Here is an 18,417-nt window from a genome sequence, read left to right on the forward strand (position 1 = left end):
TTTGACTTCAAAGAGTTATCTTAGCTCAGAACAGGGGACAAAGCAGGAACCTGCGCAATGATTCATGAGAGTAGATGGAAGTCAATGATTAGTTCATGTGCCTCTAGACTCCAGTAATGGCATAAATCTTTAGGGAAGTTCTTTAATGTCAGGCTGTATGCCTGCCTGTGTCAAATCACATATAGGCTAGCATATATTATGAATTGAGAAATCTGAGGAATGAACAAAAATTCCTTTTGTTGTTCATTTTTTAAAAGACGTCACACCAACTGAAGATACAGGAGGAAAGCATAATATTGTTCACCTTTAACCATACAAAGCTAAATCTGCTTATTTATAAATACTAAGACTGTTCACATATGGCTAAACATCTTATTGGAACAAAAAAAATATTAATTGACTGCAGGCTTAAACCTATCTGTGACTTCGCAAGTTCACAAACTAGTTTATTCCCAGGTTAAAAATTTTAAGGTGTGTTGAATGTTAACATAATGAGGAAGGCAATGAATATATAGCAAGCCTAGAAAAGAAAGCTTACACCGTGTCATTTAAATCAGTGGATTTTATAACAGCATCCTCTCCCTGGGATAATAAAACTTAACATGTATATGTGCTGTTTCCTTTGCATTATATGATGCAAGTTGAAGAATCTTCTCTTAGGGACTTAATGTCTACCAGTTGAGAAATCATTCCTTACTTCCTTCACCATTCTTTTTTTTTTTCTTCTTAATTTTAAATTCCAGTGTAGTTAACATAGTGTTATATTAGTTTCAGGTGTACAATATACTGATTCAACACTTCCATACATCACCCAGTGCTCATTGTGAAGAGTGCACTCCCTAATCCACATCGCCTGTATCACCCCCAACCCCTCCCCACCCCCACCCAGCTCCCTTATCATTCTCTACAGAAGTTAGCTGGAACACCAAACATACTAATGTGCTTAGCTAACCGCGACCAAACTGTCACCTAGACCACAAACAGGGAGGAAGGCCTTCAGTCAAAGATAGGGATTAACTATAACACAATAAAAATAAGACAAGGACACACAAATCTCTCTTTGATAAGGAATGAAGTCCCAATCTCTAACAGTGGGCCCCATTGTCAAAGATGCTGTTACCCGAGACAGAGGTAGAGCCCTCTGGGCTGGGTGAGCGTTCCTGCCCTTCTGTTCCTACCTGCCACCCAGTGCTCAGGAGGCTGCGGGTTACCTGCAGCCTCTCCGGTATGCTCTACTTTCTGATGTGGACCCTGGCAGGACAACCCTTATCAGGCCAGGATCTACCAACGGGAAAAGCCACCACCACTTTCTATTCCTTTGCTACTTAAACCAAAGCACTCCTAAGGAAATCAGAATTTCCACAAGACTCCCTTTCATATGAAGGAGGCTTTCAGAGTTTATTAAAAGTGTGTTATGTTTGCATCCATGGACGATAATTTGTGTTATATTTAGCATCTATAGCTTCAGAGTTATTTCTGTAAGGGAGAGTGGTAGGGAGAAACAATGCTCAAACTCGTCTGACAAAGCTAGCCAATGTAAATCAACTGAGGGAAAAATTCTGTACGAAGAAATTAAGGCAGCGCATGGTTTAAACAAACAAAGCCCTGTTTTTTAGGGGGGGAAAGCCACCTAAGTTGTAACGGTGCTGAGAAGCGGCTGCATGTTTCTCTCGGTGCAGTACCGGGCTCCTGGCTGTCAGAGGTGGCACGCCTACTGTCACGGTGCTGCCAGTCCCATTAAGGGATGAGAGACGGAGGAGTCACGGAGAGATTTTTTTCTTTTTAATTAGTAGACTATTCTTAGAATGGTTTTAGGGTTTACAGAAAATTGAGCCAATTAGACAAAGTTTCCATATATCTCCTCTCCAACTCACAATTTCCCCTATTATCTTGCATTAGTGGGGGACTTGTGTGCAGGTAATGAACCAGTATTGTATATTATTCTTTGTAAAAGCCCATAATTTATTTTAGGGCTCACTGCTTGTGTTATAGATTCTTTGGGTCTTGACAAATACGTAAGGTCTCGTGTTCATCATGTCCCAGAGAACAGCTTCACTGCCCTAACAACCTCCTGTGCCCCACCATCCCACCCTGACCCCATCAGTGAGTGTCCTGCCACTGAGTCACGGCTTTGCACGCGTGCACCTTCCACGGAGTTGATTTCTCTTCCCTCACAGGCAGCAGGGAACCCCTGGCCTACATTCTGCCCCCGACTCCTCTGCACCTGATCAGGTCTCTGATCAGCATCTTCCCTACTACTCTGTGCCTCCCCTCCATGCAGTGATGACACGGTTCGTATGGACAGCTGCGTGAGTCACATCTTGAACGCTGGCATAGAGGTTTACGACGGAGGCCAGAGACATTTCAAAGTCTCCTTTCTCGGTCCCCTTTTTGGTCTTAGGCATGCTACCCATATTACCAGCTACTCAGGCCGGGAGCAATTTGTAAATCCCTCCCCTTTAAAAGTCTACCCCTTGAGGCACTATTTCTTGATTCTTTTAGGATGTAACATGATGAGAAGGTGAGGGCCCCTGCACTTTCTTCCACCCCTCCGAACCTGTGCCTTCTGACAGTGACTGCTTTTACTCCAAAATGTTTCCAGAGCTGTAATAATAGTTTCTGCGCTTCGCTCTGAATTGATCTAAAACAACAACAGAGATCATTATTCAGGAAGAAGATTAGTTTTCATTTCTCTCCTAAGTTTTTTCCGTTGCCATGTCCCACTTATTCCTCTTACTTGAATTATTCTTCAGAATTATTAAAATATTTCCCTATTTTTTTCTTCAGAGGAGTCTAAGAATTTCTGTCTTCTATCACTTTGTATCTAAACAACATATTGTTCTTTTTATAAGATTTCAGTGTTGAGTCAGTTATGCTGGTTTGTTCGTGGCACATTATTATCTCTGGTCCAGGCAAGAATCCTCATTGTTGATCCATTTGCCTTTAATTTAATCTATTTCCCTTTAATTTCTCTACCACATTCCCATTCTCCTTATTCTTCCCATAGGGCAAACGTGTTTGTGTGTGTGTGTGTGTGTGTGTGTGTACATATACATATATATATATATATATACATATATATACACACACACATATATATACATATATATATTTAAATTTTTAACATCTTTTTAAATTTTGTTGTTAGAAAAAGTGTATTGATGTGTTTGTATTTATTTCAACTTACATAGATGGGTTCTGTAATTTTTTTTTAAAGATTTTATTTATTAGAGAACAAGTGATAGGGACGGACGGAGAGAGAGAGAGAGCACGCGCGTGCACAAGAGGGCGTGGGGGAGGGGCAGAGGGAAAGAGAGAGAGAGAGAGAGAGAGAGAGAGAGAGCAGACTCCCTGCTGAGCTGGAACCCTGATGCAGGACTCAATCCCAGGACCTGATCCCAGGACCCAGAGGTCATGACCTGAGCTGAAGGCAGATGCTTAACTGACTGAGCCACCCAGGCACCCCTATGGGTTCTGTAATTTATCCCAATTCTGTTTTGTGTGGCATTGTTTTCACAGGGCATTGTGTTTTCATTACACCCACTTTTCTCCGAGTGTGTCTAATCCATCGCTTGGTGTTTGTCTACCTGTGTTGTCCATCTTTTCTTCCAGTCATGGGCATCAAGTTCAGATATATTTTATGTATTCTTTAAATGGTCTTTGTATTTGAATATATTTAAGAACTCTTAATTGAATTTATGCCTTCTGATTGAGTGTTCAAATAGAAATGCATATTTATGAGTTGTATAGGTAGTAGAGATCTATATGAACTTGTGTTACATTTCAAGAACTGATAAGTAATTTAGAGAGCCGTTTTCCAAATAAAAGCAACCCATTGACTAAAGACAAAGCCTGCTCATACGCTGAGGTCTTCTATGGAACAGAGTAGGTTCCCAGAGCCCATAACAGAGTACAAAAGGCATACTCGGAATAAAATCCTGTAAAAGGTGGCATAAGTACCTTACTCTGGTAATGTGTCGCATATTAAGCTTTCAAATAATATTTCATTAAAATAAAGAACATCTTTATCCCCTCAGAGTTACATGAATTATGGAAAATATCTTTTCTGTGTCATTACTGAATAGATGTGTGCCTTGGCATTTTCCCCATAAGGACTTGAGGTATCTTTCTATAAAGACCATATATTCTGAGGATAATGAATAGAATAGAAAAGTAATGGAAAGTCATTACTTTGCAGAAGAAGAGGAAATTTCCAAGTATTTTATTTAAAAGCAAATGTTGTAGCCTTGATTAAACATTACATTTAATGTTAACCTGCTTATAAACTGAAAACTTGTTAATATAGTAAATTATATCATTTTTCATAATCCAGATGGGGGAAGCATACTCATTCCTCAAGGTAGATACTATTTCCCAGTAGAGGTTCTCACTGAGAACTGAGCATCCTCTAGAGTAGCCATGGACATAGGAAGCAGATTAACCATTAGCAGGACTGACATTGAATTCTGAAAGCTAGAAGTCCACTTACAAGATAAAGTAAAGAATTTACTTAGGGAGAAATGTTTTATTTACACTTAAGCAAGTGTTTGATTAAAACCCTACTATGTGGAATCGGTTTAGTCTTTAGAATGAGCAAGTATAGCTAGGAGTCCTGATTCTGCCCCCTGGTTATCTGTGTGGTCCTGGACATATTTAATCTCTGCAAACTGCAATTTTCTCATGTATGAAAGTAACAACTAACAATAAACTACCTTGTAAAATTGTGGCTAGGATTAAGTCAGGTGGAAGTTGCTGGGATTATTCAGGACATACTACTTAAATTTGTTATTAGGATTAAGTATGATAACCACGTGAAGTTCTGGGATGGTACCTGGTGCATAGGCCTGGATCTTAAGTGACATGGATGTCCTGTCCTTTCTCTTCCCTCTGCTGATTGTCATTCCTTCTCTACTTCAGGGAAAGCACAAAATGCATGTAGATACCGGAATGGAAGGTGATTGGTGCGGCCTTATTCCTGTTGGACAGTCTTGCAATCATGTTACGACAACAGGCCTAAAGTGGAACCTCAGTAAGTAAAACCCTTGCACAAAGGGAGATTTTCTTTCTTTTAAAAAAAAAAAAAAAAGTGTGTATGTGTGTGTATATATATATCTGCTGTTAGGTCAAAGGTAGTCTGTGTTTAACCTTTCTGTGAACTGCCAGGCTATCTTCCAAAGGAGCTGCACCATTTTGTATTCCTACCAGTGATGTGTGAGGCCTCCATTTTCTCCCACAGCCTCACCAGCTGTTACCGTCTTTTTGTTTTGACACATCTTAGTGGATATGCAGTGGTACATTGTGGTTTTATTTGCTCCCCCGACCAATGACTTATGATGTCAAACACCTTTTCATGTGCTTATGGGTCATTAGTATATTTTCTTTGGAGTGAGGTCTTCAGATTGTTTGCTCATATTTTAATTGCATTATTTCCCTTTTTAGTTTGAGTTGTAAGATTTCCGTATATATCCCAGATTCAAGTCCTTTATCAGAAACATGACTGGCAAATTAACTAAATTCATTAATTTAATTTTGATGAAGTCTGATTTTTTTTTCCCTCTCATGGATTGTACTTCTAGTGTTGAATCTAAGAATTCTTTGTCCAACCTTCTTCAAGATTTTGTATTCTTGAAACCTGCTTTACTTTTCTAGAGAAGCAGCTATTCTAACTAAATAGCAAGTTCTTTTCATAGTCAAATCTCTGAGATTTAGATTAGCTGCTTTTACTGTTTTAAAATGTTTCCCAGTGCTTACTAACTGTAATAGGTCCTAGTTATACTAAAACTGTCTGATTTGAAAGGAACAAAAACTGAGGTGGGTATTTTCATGAAATAAATGCTGATTCCACAATACACCATCAGGCTTGTGAAATAGGTCAGCTCTAGTCTCTTTAAGAATAATGATAATTTAGTCAAAGAGCTTTGGTTGAATGTCAAAGGGATTGTCTCCTGATTGACCACTTTCCTCTAACGTTATAAAAACCAAATTACGGAACCACGTCATTCTTTTACAACATGTAAAACTCTTAGGTTCCCACAAGGAAATAGATACTTCAAGAAGTAAGTAATTTGAAGATAAAAAGATATTTTAAAAGACTTTTCTATGAACCAGTCCTGAAACAATTAGGAAAAACTAGAGATATTTTGAGGCAAATGCCTGGAGAGCTCATCAGAATTTGAAAGGACGGTGAGACAGATCTGCTCTAGTGCACAGAAGTATGTGACAGGCTTTGAAGCTCTTTAGCTGGAACTGACATGAGCTCCTGTTAGAAACTTTTTTTGAAAACATTTCCAACCTAAAACAATTGTACTCTTTGGAGTTCCATTTGTTCCTGGGACCCAGTCTCGACACTGGTGACGTCCTTCTGGATGTGCCAGGGACCTCACTTTTCAGGACTGGCACCAAGATCGGAGGGGCACTGAGCAGGGAGGAGGGCTGCCAGTCTGGGCGTAGCCCTGCTTCCTTCCCCTGATGATGATGGGGAAGACTTGGAGTATTACCCAGGCTGCTTCCACGCTCGTTAGAACATCCTCTGATCCTCTGTATCCCACAGTAATACGCATGTCCTAATTCTATATAATAAAGTTGACCCTGGAAAGGGTCCTTTGGGCATGATGTGGTGTTTAATCTTACTGTCGGTGATAATGTTTCAATCCTACAGAAATGCTGCATACTATTATTAATATATTTACGGATTGCTTTGACTTTTGAAAAAAGTATTTTCCCCTACAATTTTATGTAAAATATGTAACTAGCAACTTAATAGAGTAGGCAAAGCCAGAGAATTGAGACCCAGTGTTTCATCGGTTTTCTGTAGTGAGAGCGCTACCTAAGGGGGTCTCGTGATAGGTAATATTGTGTCACTAAAAAGTAGTAGTAACAGCTGGGAAATGAAGCAGTGCCAACTTGAAAAGCAGTGTCTAGATTTCTTCCACTGAGAGGGCGCGGTCCCCGCTTCACTCGCTGTCATTGTGAAAGCAGAGCCCTGAGGTCAATGTCAGCTTGTCAGTCACACCTGTGAAGTGACAGGTTGGCCCGGGAAGGAGGAGGGAGGTGCAGTAGCTCAGCCAGGTGCTGATCACTTCTTAGGTCAAGGAGAATATGCAAGTGCTCCTAGGGAAACATAACAAAATCTCCCTCAGGGACAGGAGGGTGATCTGGCTGCCATGTCTGTCACCCCACTGATCGCCAGTGTTGATTCAGCTGATGTGGCTGACTAGTCAAGTGCCCCCTTCCACCCTCACTGCGGCTCCTTGTGCATCCCTCCCGAAGCTGCGTGCCTGGCCATAGTGGATGACCTTCCCCGACAGAGGACCGTTTTCAGTCAGGATATAGGAGCTGCGCTTCCCGCTAGGACCTCCAGACGCTCAAGGTCCCTTTGCAGGAGAACGAGCGTCTCCTAGTGAGGTGCTGCACGTGCCTTTCTTTAAAAAACAAAAAACAAAAAGCAAAAACCCAAATCTCCCTCGGGGGGTCTGGAGTGGAGGCTGGCTGTCCCCCAGTCTTTACGCCCTCCAAAACGTGATGCCGCAAGTTCGAAAACAAACCCGATTTACCTGTTTCAATTTCCAGTATCTCTCATCATGTTCTGTCTTTAAAATAACGGTGAAAAGGTGCCTCTGTACCCGTCACGCAGAAGTGAAACTCGACAGCTGGTGTTCAAGCTACTGATTCCACCATAGTTTAGTTCCCAGCAGTACACTGTGAACATTCTGTGTCGTTGGTCTGGTACTGGCACTTCCCTAGGCTCTGTTCCCTTGGGACGAGAACAGCTGCATTATAGGGAGAAGCGTCTTCACCTTTCCTGGGTATGCCACATTGCTCTGACAGCGGGTACGCCATTGTCCACTCACCCAGGAGAATACAAGAGCTCCCATGCTCTTTGTCCTCTCACAGTTCTTGGTATTGTCAGGTTTCATCAGATTTTTGCTGATCTGATACATGTCTGTGATAGTCCATCACTATCTCCGGTGGGACTGAGGGAAGGCATCTTTTTGTAGTGACCAGCCACGCGGCACTGGTTTCTTCTTCTGTGCATCACTTTCTTTTGCCCATTTAGCCATTGGGTTATTTGGTTTTTTCTTATTATTAGAGGTTCTTCAGACCCTAATTATCTACTTCCTGGCTATACTTTGCCTTTTCCAGTTGTTTATGGCATTTTTGTATGCACTGAGGTTAGGAAGTTAAAGGAAGTCAAATGTATCCATCTTTTTCTTGGGGATTTGTAGTTTTTGTCTTAAGTCATCTTTCTATTCTCCACAGTCATAGAGACGTTCTCACAATATAGTTCTAGTCTTATTTTTAGGTCTTTTCTTGCACCTGAAATTGATTTTTGGGTATGATACGGGCTACAGATCTGATTTTTTTCATTACTGATTATGAGTTGCCCTCGCACCATTTATCTTACTTTCTCCAACCGAAAGTTTTCATGTGCAGGGGGAGAACTTGAATTTCTAGTGTCTTCTCTTGGCTTACACACTTCTTTTTATGCTGATCCCACACTGCCCTGAGTAGCTTTATAATAAATCCTGAAATATGGCTAATGGAGTCTCTCAACTTTCTTCTTCCAGAGTTTTATGGTTATTCTTCGCTTTTTGATCTTCACAAATGTTGTGAACTTGACAAGTGTCATGCACACAATTCTATTGTGAGTTTTATTGGAATTATTTCTCATTTATAGATAAACTGGGAGAATACAACAATTGAGGAAGTAAATTCCTGTATGTGATTGAGTCTTCCCTAAACATAGTATCTGTCTCCATTTACTTAGAACTTTTTAACGGCTTTCAATAATGTAAAACTTTTGTCCAAAAGATCCTATACATCTTATATAAGATTTATTTCTAGGAACCCTATATTTTGTGTTGATGCTGTAAATTATACCTTTTAAAAACTTCAATTAAAAAAAAAAACTTCCAATTCTCTGAGCTCCTTGGAGATATATAGACAGACATCAAATTGGTTTAAGTATATTACATCAATATATTGCTGAATGCTCTCACTGTTTCTGGGGGCGGGAGCAGAGGAAGAGGGAGAGAGAATCTTAAGCAGGCTCCACACCCAGTGTGGAGCCCCATGTGGGGCTCAATCTCATGAGCCTGAGATTGTGACAGCTGAAACCAAGAGCCAGACACTTAACTGGCTAACCCACCCAGGTATCCCTCTTTTATTGTTCCTAAAAAATGTGAGTGTAGATTCACTTGGGTTTTCTCAGAAAGTCATATATTTGGTGGTAATTAAGTTTTCTTTCTTCTTCAGTCATAACAAATAGGAATGTGTTTGGTTATGACTAACTGAAACGGGAGCTTCAAAAAAAGCTTTAATTTCTCTTTAAAACAAAAAAAGGGGGAGGCACCTGGGTAGCTCAGTGGGTTAAAGCCTCTGCCTTCGGCTCAGGTCATAATCCCAGCGTCCTGGGATCGAGCCCCGCATCGGGCTCTCTGCCCAGTGGGGAGCCTGCTTCCTCCTCTCTCTCTGCCTGCCTCTCTGCCTCCTTGTGATCTCTGTCTGTCAAATAAATAAAATCTTTTAAAAAATGGAAAAAGCTTTAATTTCTTTTTCCCTCATGTAACAAAGTACAGAGGTGAGTAGTTACAGGGCGTGGCTTCTGTGGGCCTCTGAGCCTTTGCCTCAAACTCTTAAGATGTTGCAGCTCAGGTAAGTCAGGTCCCCATTCAGCGTCAGAAGAAAGGAAGGTTAAGAGAAGACAGGGTAGCACACATAACAGGAAAGTAAGCCTTTAGGGATCCTACCATTTCCAGAAATCCTTTCTGCATCCAGTCTTTTGCCTCAGGGGCCAGAACTACCAAGCAGCCATCCTCGATGCGAAAGAGGCTAGGTATGCGCAGTTTGTGTCTGAAGACGGGGCGGCCCAGGTGAAACCGAGGTTCTGTCAGAGAAGATAAGAATGAGTAGGACTCTGCACTTTTATCAGGAAATGTCTTTTCTTTGTCCACCATCTTGATGAGCAGTTTAGCTACACATAGATAATAAAATCTTATTTTCATTCTCTTTTGGCCATACTCTTGGGGGTTTCTCTTGTTGCTGTTGAGGAGACTGCAGTTAAGCAAACTAACTCTTATGCATTGATAATCATTTTTAAGTCTGTCCTTTAGACCTCATTTTTCTTTGATGTCCTAAAGCTTTACTACCATATGCGTAAGTGTAACCTTTCTTTTATTCTAATTGGTTTTCCTTCTTCCTGATAAGTGGTATAGTTAATTGCTTCTGCATATTTTTCAGATGTCCCCACTTTTCAGATAAGGACACATGGTGGTTCTAGTAATTTGCCTAAATTCACATCATTAGGGATTGTTGCACTCAAAATTTGAATTCAAGTCTATAATGCTATTTTTCCTTGTTTCCAATTAGTAAATGAAAGACTTTCCATCAAAGGTAAGTTGATGTTAAAAAGAAATCACTAAAATGAATTTGGGATAAAGAGGGAAAAAACAAGAGGAAGGTACACATATGGGAAACCTAGAAATGAAAAAGCTTAGGAAGAAGAATTTAAATTCTCTGGGACGGAGCTCTTAACTTCTTTACACTTTGGCCTAAGAAAATATCAAATGGAATTGCTTTCCGTTTGCCCAGCCCTCTTATTTATAACACTCAAATTGAGTGTGAAATTATGCATTCATTGTTCCTTCTTTTATGTCCTATCAAAGTATAGAAATAAATGACAGAATGAAATAATTTCATAGCACTGACTGAAAAAGACTCAAATCTAACCCACGTGAAATATTTTTGAAGGGAAGAAATTAAGAGAAAACCATTTGAAAAGATTTTTCATCTCAATGGAAAATAATTTGTATTAAGTGTGTACAGGTACCAAGATATTCTGCAAGAGTTCTCTGTGAGGATTTTTTTTTTAAAGATTTTATTTATTTATTTGACAGATGGAGATCACAAGTAGGCAGAGGGGCAGGCAGAGAGAGAGGGGGAAGCAGGCTCCCTGCTGAGCAGAGAGCCTGATGCGGGGCTCGATCTCAGGACCTTGGGATCATGACCTGAGCCGAAGGCAGAGGCTTAACCTACTGAGCCACCCAGGCGCCCCCTCTGTGAGGATTTTTAAGTGCCAGGCCATAAGGGGACAGCTTGTGGATCTCTAAAACTACACTGGGTAATAATGCAGTTTCAGTGAGAAGCACCCTGAATCCTCACTCCATTATGTCAAAGTGATTCTGATCCGTTAGTGTTGTGAGTCTACAGTGCGGGGGAGAGGGCCGTGCTAGAGAGAGCAGTTAGGGATTTCTTGGCATATAGGTGTCACGGTTCAACGATAGCTCTGCCCACTTAGGTTATAACCTCTTTGTGAACTAATGCCACTAATGTGTGAGATGTTTTGTATTTTTAGGTGTCTATGTTACTATTTTTAATTACTGCTTTTCTAGTCCAGTGCTGGAAAAATAGCACTCTGAATCTGTGACATCAGTATTTCCTGTGTGATTCAAGGACAGTATCTTTTGTATCTTTTTCTTTTTAAAGATGTAGTTATTTATTTTAGAGAGAGAGTGAGTGTGCAGTGAGGGAGGGGCAGAGGGAGAGAGAGTCTTAAAGCAGACTCTGTGCTGAGCGCTGCCAGTGTGGGGCTCAGTCTCAGGATCCTGAGATCCTGACCTGAGCCAACAAGAATCGAATGCTTAACCCACTGCGCCACCCAGGCACCCAGGTCTCTTTTGTATCTTAATTCTTTGATAACTGGTGACCCACTTTGAATTGAAGATATTATTAAAATTTTCACATAAAACACATGCATTAGAGATCAAAGGTGATAATCAGGATGGCTTTTTTTTTTTTTTTTTTGCCTCTGTCCCCCACCCAAGGAAGCTGTTAATGAACGTTTCCCACCCCAGACCATTTTCTTGAGTTTACAAATAGGTGAAATGACTATTTCATCACATTTGAAATGTCAGCGATTATAGGATGCATTTTTATTTTATGTTCACTAAGGAAAAAAATACTAATTATAATTGCAGAGATGAGGGGGAAATGTACGTGTTAGAGCTGATAAAATATGGTAAAATCAAATAGCACAGATCTTAATTATCAAATTATATGCATAGACATAATTTGTTTATATAATTTGTTTAATTTATTGACTTCTAAGAAGTCAGCTAGGATTCTGATAAGGACTGTGTTGTTTCAGTGGATCGGTTTGAGAAGTAAATCCATCTTATACCAATATTAAGTCTTCCAACCTGTGAACCTGGGGTACTTTCATTTAGATCTTTAATTTCTTTCAACAAAGTCTTGCTATTTTCATGTAAGCTTTGTACCTTTTTTTTGTTAAATTGGTTTCAAAGTATTGTATTGTTTTAATCCTATCATGGATGGAATTCTCTCTTAATTTCATTTTTAGATTGTTCTTTGCAAGAATATAGAAATAAAATTGAATTTTGTATAAATTGATCTTATGTCCTGCAATCTTGCTGCATTCATTTATTAGTACTAAATGTGTTTTAGAGGATTTCTTGGGATTTTTTTAATATTCAAGGTCATGTACTCTTGCAAATGGATGTGGATTCTTTTGTTTCTTTTTCTTGCCAAATTGTCCTGGCTAGAACTTCGAATACAATATTAAATATTTAAATAATATTGAAAGCAGCAAGCGTGGACATCCTTGTCCTGTTACTGATTTTGGATGGAAAGCATCCTCCATTTCACTATATGATGCTAACTATTGGTCTTTCATAGATGTCTCTTATCAGATTGAGGAAATTCCATTCTAGTCATAGTTTGTTGAGTGTTTTTTATCATGAAATAGCATGGATTTTGCTTTTTTAAATTTTGTCTATTGAGATGATCGTGTGATTTTTGTGTTTTTTTAAAAATTCTATTGATATAGTATATTACATTAATTGAATCACAGATGTTAAACCAAACTTGCTTCCTTGGGACACACCTCACCTAGTCATGATGTACAATTCTTTTTATATATTGATGGTTTCTGCTTTCTATTTTGTTGAGGGCTTTTGTATGCATATCCTGTAATAAATTATTTTGTAGGGTTTGGTTTTGTTTTGTCTTGTTTTGCTTTGTGATGTCTTTGACTGGTTTTAGTGTCAGGATAATAGTGCTACCTACCCTTGAAGTCTAGGTATTCAAGAGAGAAACTCCAGGGAAGTCAGGCAAGGCAACCAAAGCAAGACACAAGGGAAGTAGGTCTAGCAGGCAGGATGCAGATTTGGGAAGGACAAAGCACAGTGGTAACTCTGGTTGCAGGAGATACCTGGCATATGTTCTGACCCAAAGACAGGTGGTGCTTTGCACCTCGGCCCCCTGTTGTCTGCTCACTGCCACAAAGAGAGGAGAGGGGAGGGGAGGATACCAACAGGGCCATCTTGTTTCTAATTAAAAAACAGCTGGGGCTGGCTGGCCCTTTTGAGGAGTATAGATCACTGAATGTTGAAGCAAACACAACTTTATGGGGAAGAAGTTGCATTTACACAAAAATTATATACAGTATCCTGTAAGTGTTCTTTTAAAAATCATGTATCTCAACACATGGGCAGGAAAAATTTTCCCCCTTTTGTATTTAGTTAGTCATCTCAATGACTTAGAGTCTCACTGGCTTTTTATGATTAATTTAGAAAAGCCATTAATGTTTTCATAGCTCACTTTTATTTATAAATGGGAAATGCTAGCTATAAATTCCAGAAATGATCTTTCTTCATTAATAATTTTCCACTAAGAATCTTTTCAAACCTCAGAAATAAAAAATTCTCTTACAAATTTATGTAAATTCAAGTGTGTGATGCATGGGTGAAAGATTTGTTTTTCACAATAGTCATACCTATAATATTACATTTATATTATTTACATAATTTAGGATCGTAATTGCAAATAAGTATTTTCACAGAGGTTTTTCAAGGAGGCCTTACATTTCTATTCATAGAGTACTAAATATTTCCAAGTATTTGGTAAAACTTTAAAATGTAATAGTGCGTACCAGTTTCATTACTCTAGGCTGCACTGAGTGATTTCTTATGCTTTGGACTACATTATGGGAATAGCAGAATATTACTTTCTTTATTAATAGAATGTATTAGGAAAAGAAATCTTGTTGATACTACATCTTGATTTTTTTTTAATGCATTCTATATAATATGCCAGCAAATGACAATTTCTATGATGTGTGGGCTGGACTGTGTGAATGTTATCTCCTTTACTTAGATTCTAGAATAATTATAATATCATAATGTCAAGATGATAGTATCATAATAATGTCATTGGTTGTTGAGACCTATGATTTTCTTTTTCTTTTTCTTTTTTTTTATTTTTTTATTTTTTTTTAAACATTTTTTTTAAAGATGTTATTTATGTATTTGACAGACGGAGATCACAAGCAGGCAGAGAGGCAGGCAGAGAGAGAGGGGGAAGCAGGCTCCCCACTGAGCAGAGAGCCCAACGCGGGGCTCGATCCCAGGACCCTGGGATCATGACCTGAGCCGAAGGCAGAGGCTTTAACCCACTGAGCCACCCAGGTGCCCCGAGACCTATGATTTTCAAGTGAAATAACTAATATCTAAAAATGACTTCCTAAAATAAGTAAATAAATAAAAATGACTTCACAAACCACACAGCTTTCTGCAAGCAGACCTGACCTAAAACTCAGGTGTCTCAACTCCTGGCACAGAACTTTCACCTCCTGATCTCCTTCATTACTAGCGCTGCAGGAAATTTTGGTGTTTGATAACAGATATAGATATATTGAAAGATAGATAAACCTAAGGTATGTGATGTTTCATAGATTAAAAAATGACCATATTTGTTAAATTTTTCATGATGCAAGTTTCCAGATGTATCAGTTTCAAATCGCTGCTGTAACAAATTACCACAAACTACTGGCCTAAGCAGTGCATCCGTTGTCTTATAGTTCCGGAGGCCAGAGTCCTATATGGGTCTTAAAAAACAAAAATCAAGGTTCTGACAGAGCTGCTTTCCTCCTGGAAGCTCCAGGGGAGAATCCTCTCCTTACCATTTCCAGCTTCCAGAGGCTTCCCTCATTTCTTTCTTTTTTTTTTTTTTAAAGACTTTATTTATTTATTGGACAGACAGAGATCATAAGTAGGCAGAGAGGCAGGGAGAGAGAGAGGAAGGGAAGCAGACTCCCTGCCGAGTAAAGAGCCTGATGTAGGGCTTGATCCCAGGACTCTGGGATCATGACCTGAGCCGAAGGCAGCGGCTTTAACCCACTGAGCCACCCAGGTGCTCCTTCCCTCATTTCTTGACAGTGATTCCTTCCACTGTCTTCAAGGCTAGCAGCGTAACATCGTAGCATCGTCAAATCTCTCTCTCGCCTCTACTTCCATTGTTCTATCTCTTCCTCCAACACTGACTCTACAGCTGCCTGCATTTAAGGAATTTGTGATGACACTGAACCACCTGAATGGCCCAGGATAAACCCATCTCAGAATTTTGATTAAATCACATCTTGCAAAACTCCTCCTACTATATAAGTGATTTATTCACAGGCTCCATGGATTCCAGTGTAGACATTTGGCGGGGGGGAGGGGAGGTGTTATTCAGCCTCCCATATCAGGTTTGTATTCAGTGAATTAAGTAATTTTCTGAAATAATATTACTGAATACAGTTATTAGGTCATTGAATCTTTATAGTTATCCCAAAAACTAACATGTGAAGACTTATTTATATTGCCATTGAGAAACTGAATTTCAGTGTTGCCATTCATCTGGCCTCAGATAACTTGTAATAAAGACTCAGATAAAATAAAAACAAAACAAATTATGTGAGCACGATTTATTTGGTGTCCACAAAGGAGAGGAACGAGGGTAACAATTTACATCCGTCCGGTTTCTGTTCTCCCAAGGACTGTCGTCAGGTTTAGCCAAGTATGTACTCTGATCCGTGAGGGCTACGCGGGAAGTCAGGCTTGCACAGGCCAGAGCCAGGAGCTCCATTCAGCTGGAGGGTTGTAAGCAGTCTCTTATTAGACATATTCCTTTTTTAAAATCCTTTTTATATTTCTTACTTTGTTTAGTCTTTGAAGCTCTACTTACATGAGAAACCGATAGTTTCTACCAAAATCAGGCAAAAGGGGCACCTGGGTGGCTCAGGTTTTTGAGTGTCTGACTCTTGATTTTGGTTCAGGGTCGTGAACTCTGGGTCGTGAGATGGAGCCCTGTGTTGGGCTTTGTGCTTAGCTTGCAGAGTCTGCTTGAGATTCTCTCCTTCCTCCCTTAAAATAAATAAGTAAATCTTTAAAAATAAAAGCAACAATCTGATGTGTGATTAAGATGGTGAAAACACAAAAGGCAGAAAGTTTGACTCTTCCTTATATTGCTTTTATAGCCACATTTTATTAGTCTCAGGGCTCTAAAGGTCATTAAAGGTTAAGTAAGTATTAATGAACTCGCTGAGCACACATAAACACCATCAAATTACTAGTTTATTTATGCCACTATCTTTGTTATTTCTGTCCCTTACACATACACACCTGTGCCACACTCACATGCTTGTAACATGAGATATTACAAGTTTGGATTTTCTAAGCATGTACCTAGATTTGGCCAGTCAAGGGTTATAGACCACAAAACTGCCACTTTTGATAAGTTCTGAATATTAGTGCCGAGGAATCATTGTACAAAATGACAGTCATGGGAAACTCTAGGATCCAGCTTTTATGAAGGAGGCAAAGTTAGTGGTGGTGTTGGTAAACAGTAGATATTATTAGTACAAAGAGGAGCAAGATTATTTTTAGACTATGTCATTGAGAAGGATTTTCAAATACTCTGTTTGTAAGCAAATACTATATTTTCAGACATTTAAAGCTAGTAACATATGGCCTACTACAAACTTGTGTTAAATATATATTTCATTAACTCCGCTCCAGTTCTGTTTTCTGTGTTGTAGGATTTGAACCAGACATGAATGATTTTTCTTCTCTTAAGGCCTTGCCCTTTTGTGATTCTGCTGAGAGCACAAGGAACCAACAATAATTTACTATATGCCATCCTGTTTTGTTTTTAGAAAACTCCCTACAACCTGACAACACACATTTATTATGGTTGATTCAGGGCATTTAAATATGAAAACAATTAATGTGCATTTGTAGGGAATATGACAAATGGGAACTTGCGAGCAGACCAATTTTTCATTGACCTGCGTTCAAGAACACTATTATAACTCAGGTTTGCCTCCCCAGTTTTTAAATGAGTTGATTTCCTAGTATTTATGTGGGCAGGTTGACGGATGGGAATGACTTCAGTGTAAGCTCAAGAGTCCCCTTCTATTTCCCCTCCTCCAGGTTGCACTTTTGTGCTGATTCAGATGTGTGCTCTGTGCATTCAACCATCCAGCTAATATATTGAGACAAGAAAGCAATAACTTTTGCTCATTACATGAATTGTAGAGAAAGACTCAAGGGGTGCAGGTGAATAAACTTTTACTGTGGGAATAGCTCACAGGGTGTAATTTTCTACTGAGTCCAAATTATCATACTCTGTCTGCATTGTGAATGGCACCTTCATGTATCCCGTCTCTCTCTTCTCTACACTCACTGTTGTTCAGATTCAACATCAACCCTCTTATTAATGCAGAGTATTATTGTCCCCATTTTATAGATGAGGAGACTGAGTCACAGGATGTTAAATGAATTGTCCAAGTTCATATTTCCTGAGTCCTCTGTGCGCATAGGAGGGATGCATCACTGATGATTTACATAACTATTTTTAAAAGCTTTAAAAGGATCTCAGAATCCTTTCTCCAAATGAAAGTGGAATTTTCCTTGAAATTGGGCAACATCAAAGACAAAGGAGATAGACATTAACACCTTAGCAATTAACAGTCATGTTGCAAGCCCCACCTAAGGCACTCCTTTCCACTCTGTAAGACCCGAGTCACATGGTAGAACCCACACAGCTTTGCAGAGTGAGTAATTCAGGTGTAATTTATGCTCACTGTGCTATGATTTCTGGGGTGATTATAAACCAAATGTCAGTCACCGTGGTTCTCAAGATACTTGTAATAAAGATTCAAGGGGAAAAAAAGATTTATTTAGCATTCACAAAGGAGGATGAATGTTTAAAACAGAATTTTTGAGTGTCTACAGATTCAAGGATGAAGAAGAAAGAACAGTGATAAAAGGACAGGATGGCGTAGTTGCAGGAGGTTTAGGCTACATGCCGTTTTCTCAGCAGCGAGCTGCCACTCTGTCCTCTAGATTGCTTGGAGGCCAAATTGTGAAAAAGCAGAAAGTATTTGGAGAATACTAGGCTTAAATTAGAAGAAGAGAGATCAAACTGGGGGAACTGTCCAGTATGCAGACTAAAATAGAAGCCTCCACACAAAAGGGCTTTTCTATATAACCATGTATCCCAAATAAAGTTTGTGAAGAAATATTTACATTTATTTATTTATTTATTTATTTATTTATTTATTTATTTATTTATTTATTT

General features: G+C 39.3%; 1 protein-coding gene across 1 annotated transcript in view; it reads left to right on the plus strand.

Moving 5' to 3' along the window:
• Positions 1-18,417, plus strand: part of LOC111152088 (thiamin pyrophosphokinase 1) — a 348,477-nt gene that overhangs the window by 255,265 nt on the left and 74,795 nt on the right. The window contains exon 8 of the mRNA XM_022510396.1: positions 4,918-5,029. Coding sequence (XP_022366104.1) covers positions 4,918-5,029 — 112 coding nt within the window. The remainder of the gene's footprint in view (positions 1-4,917; positions 5,030-18,417) is intronic.

This window comes from Enhydra lutris, unplaced genomic scaffold (genome assembly GCF_002288905.1).
Source record: "Enhydra lutris kenyoni isolate GAN:26980312 unplaced genomic scaffold, ASM228890v2 scaffoldscaffold27, whole genome shotgun sequence".
In the NCBI taxonomy this organism is placed as follows: Eukaryota; Metazoa; Chordata; class Mammalia; order Carnivora; family Mustelidae; genus Enhydra; species Enhydra lutris.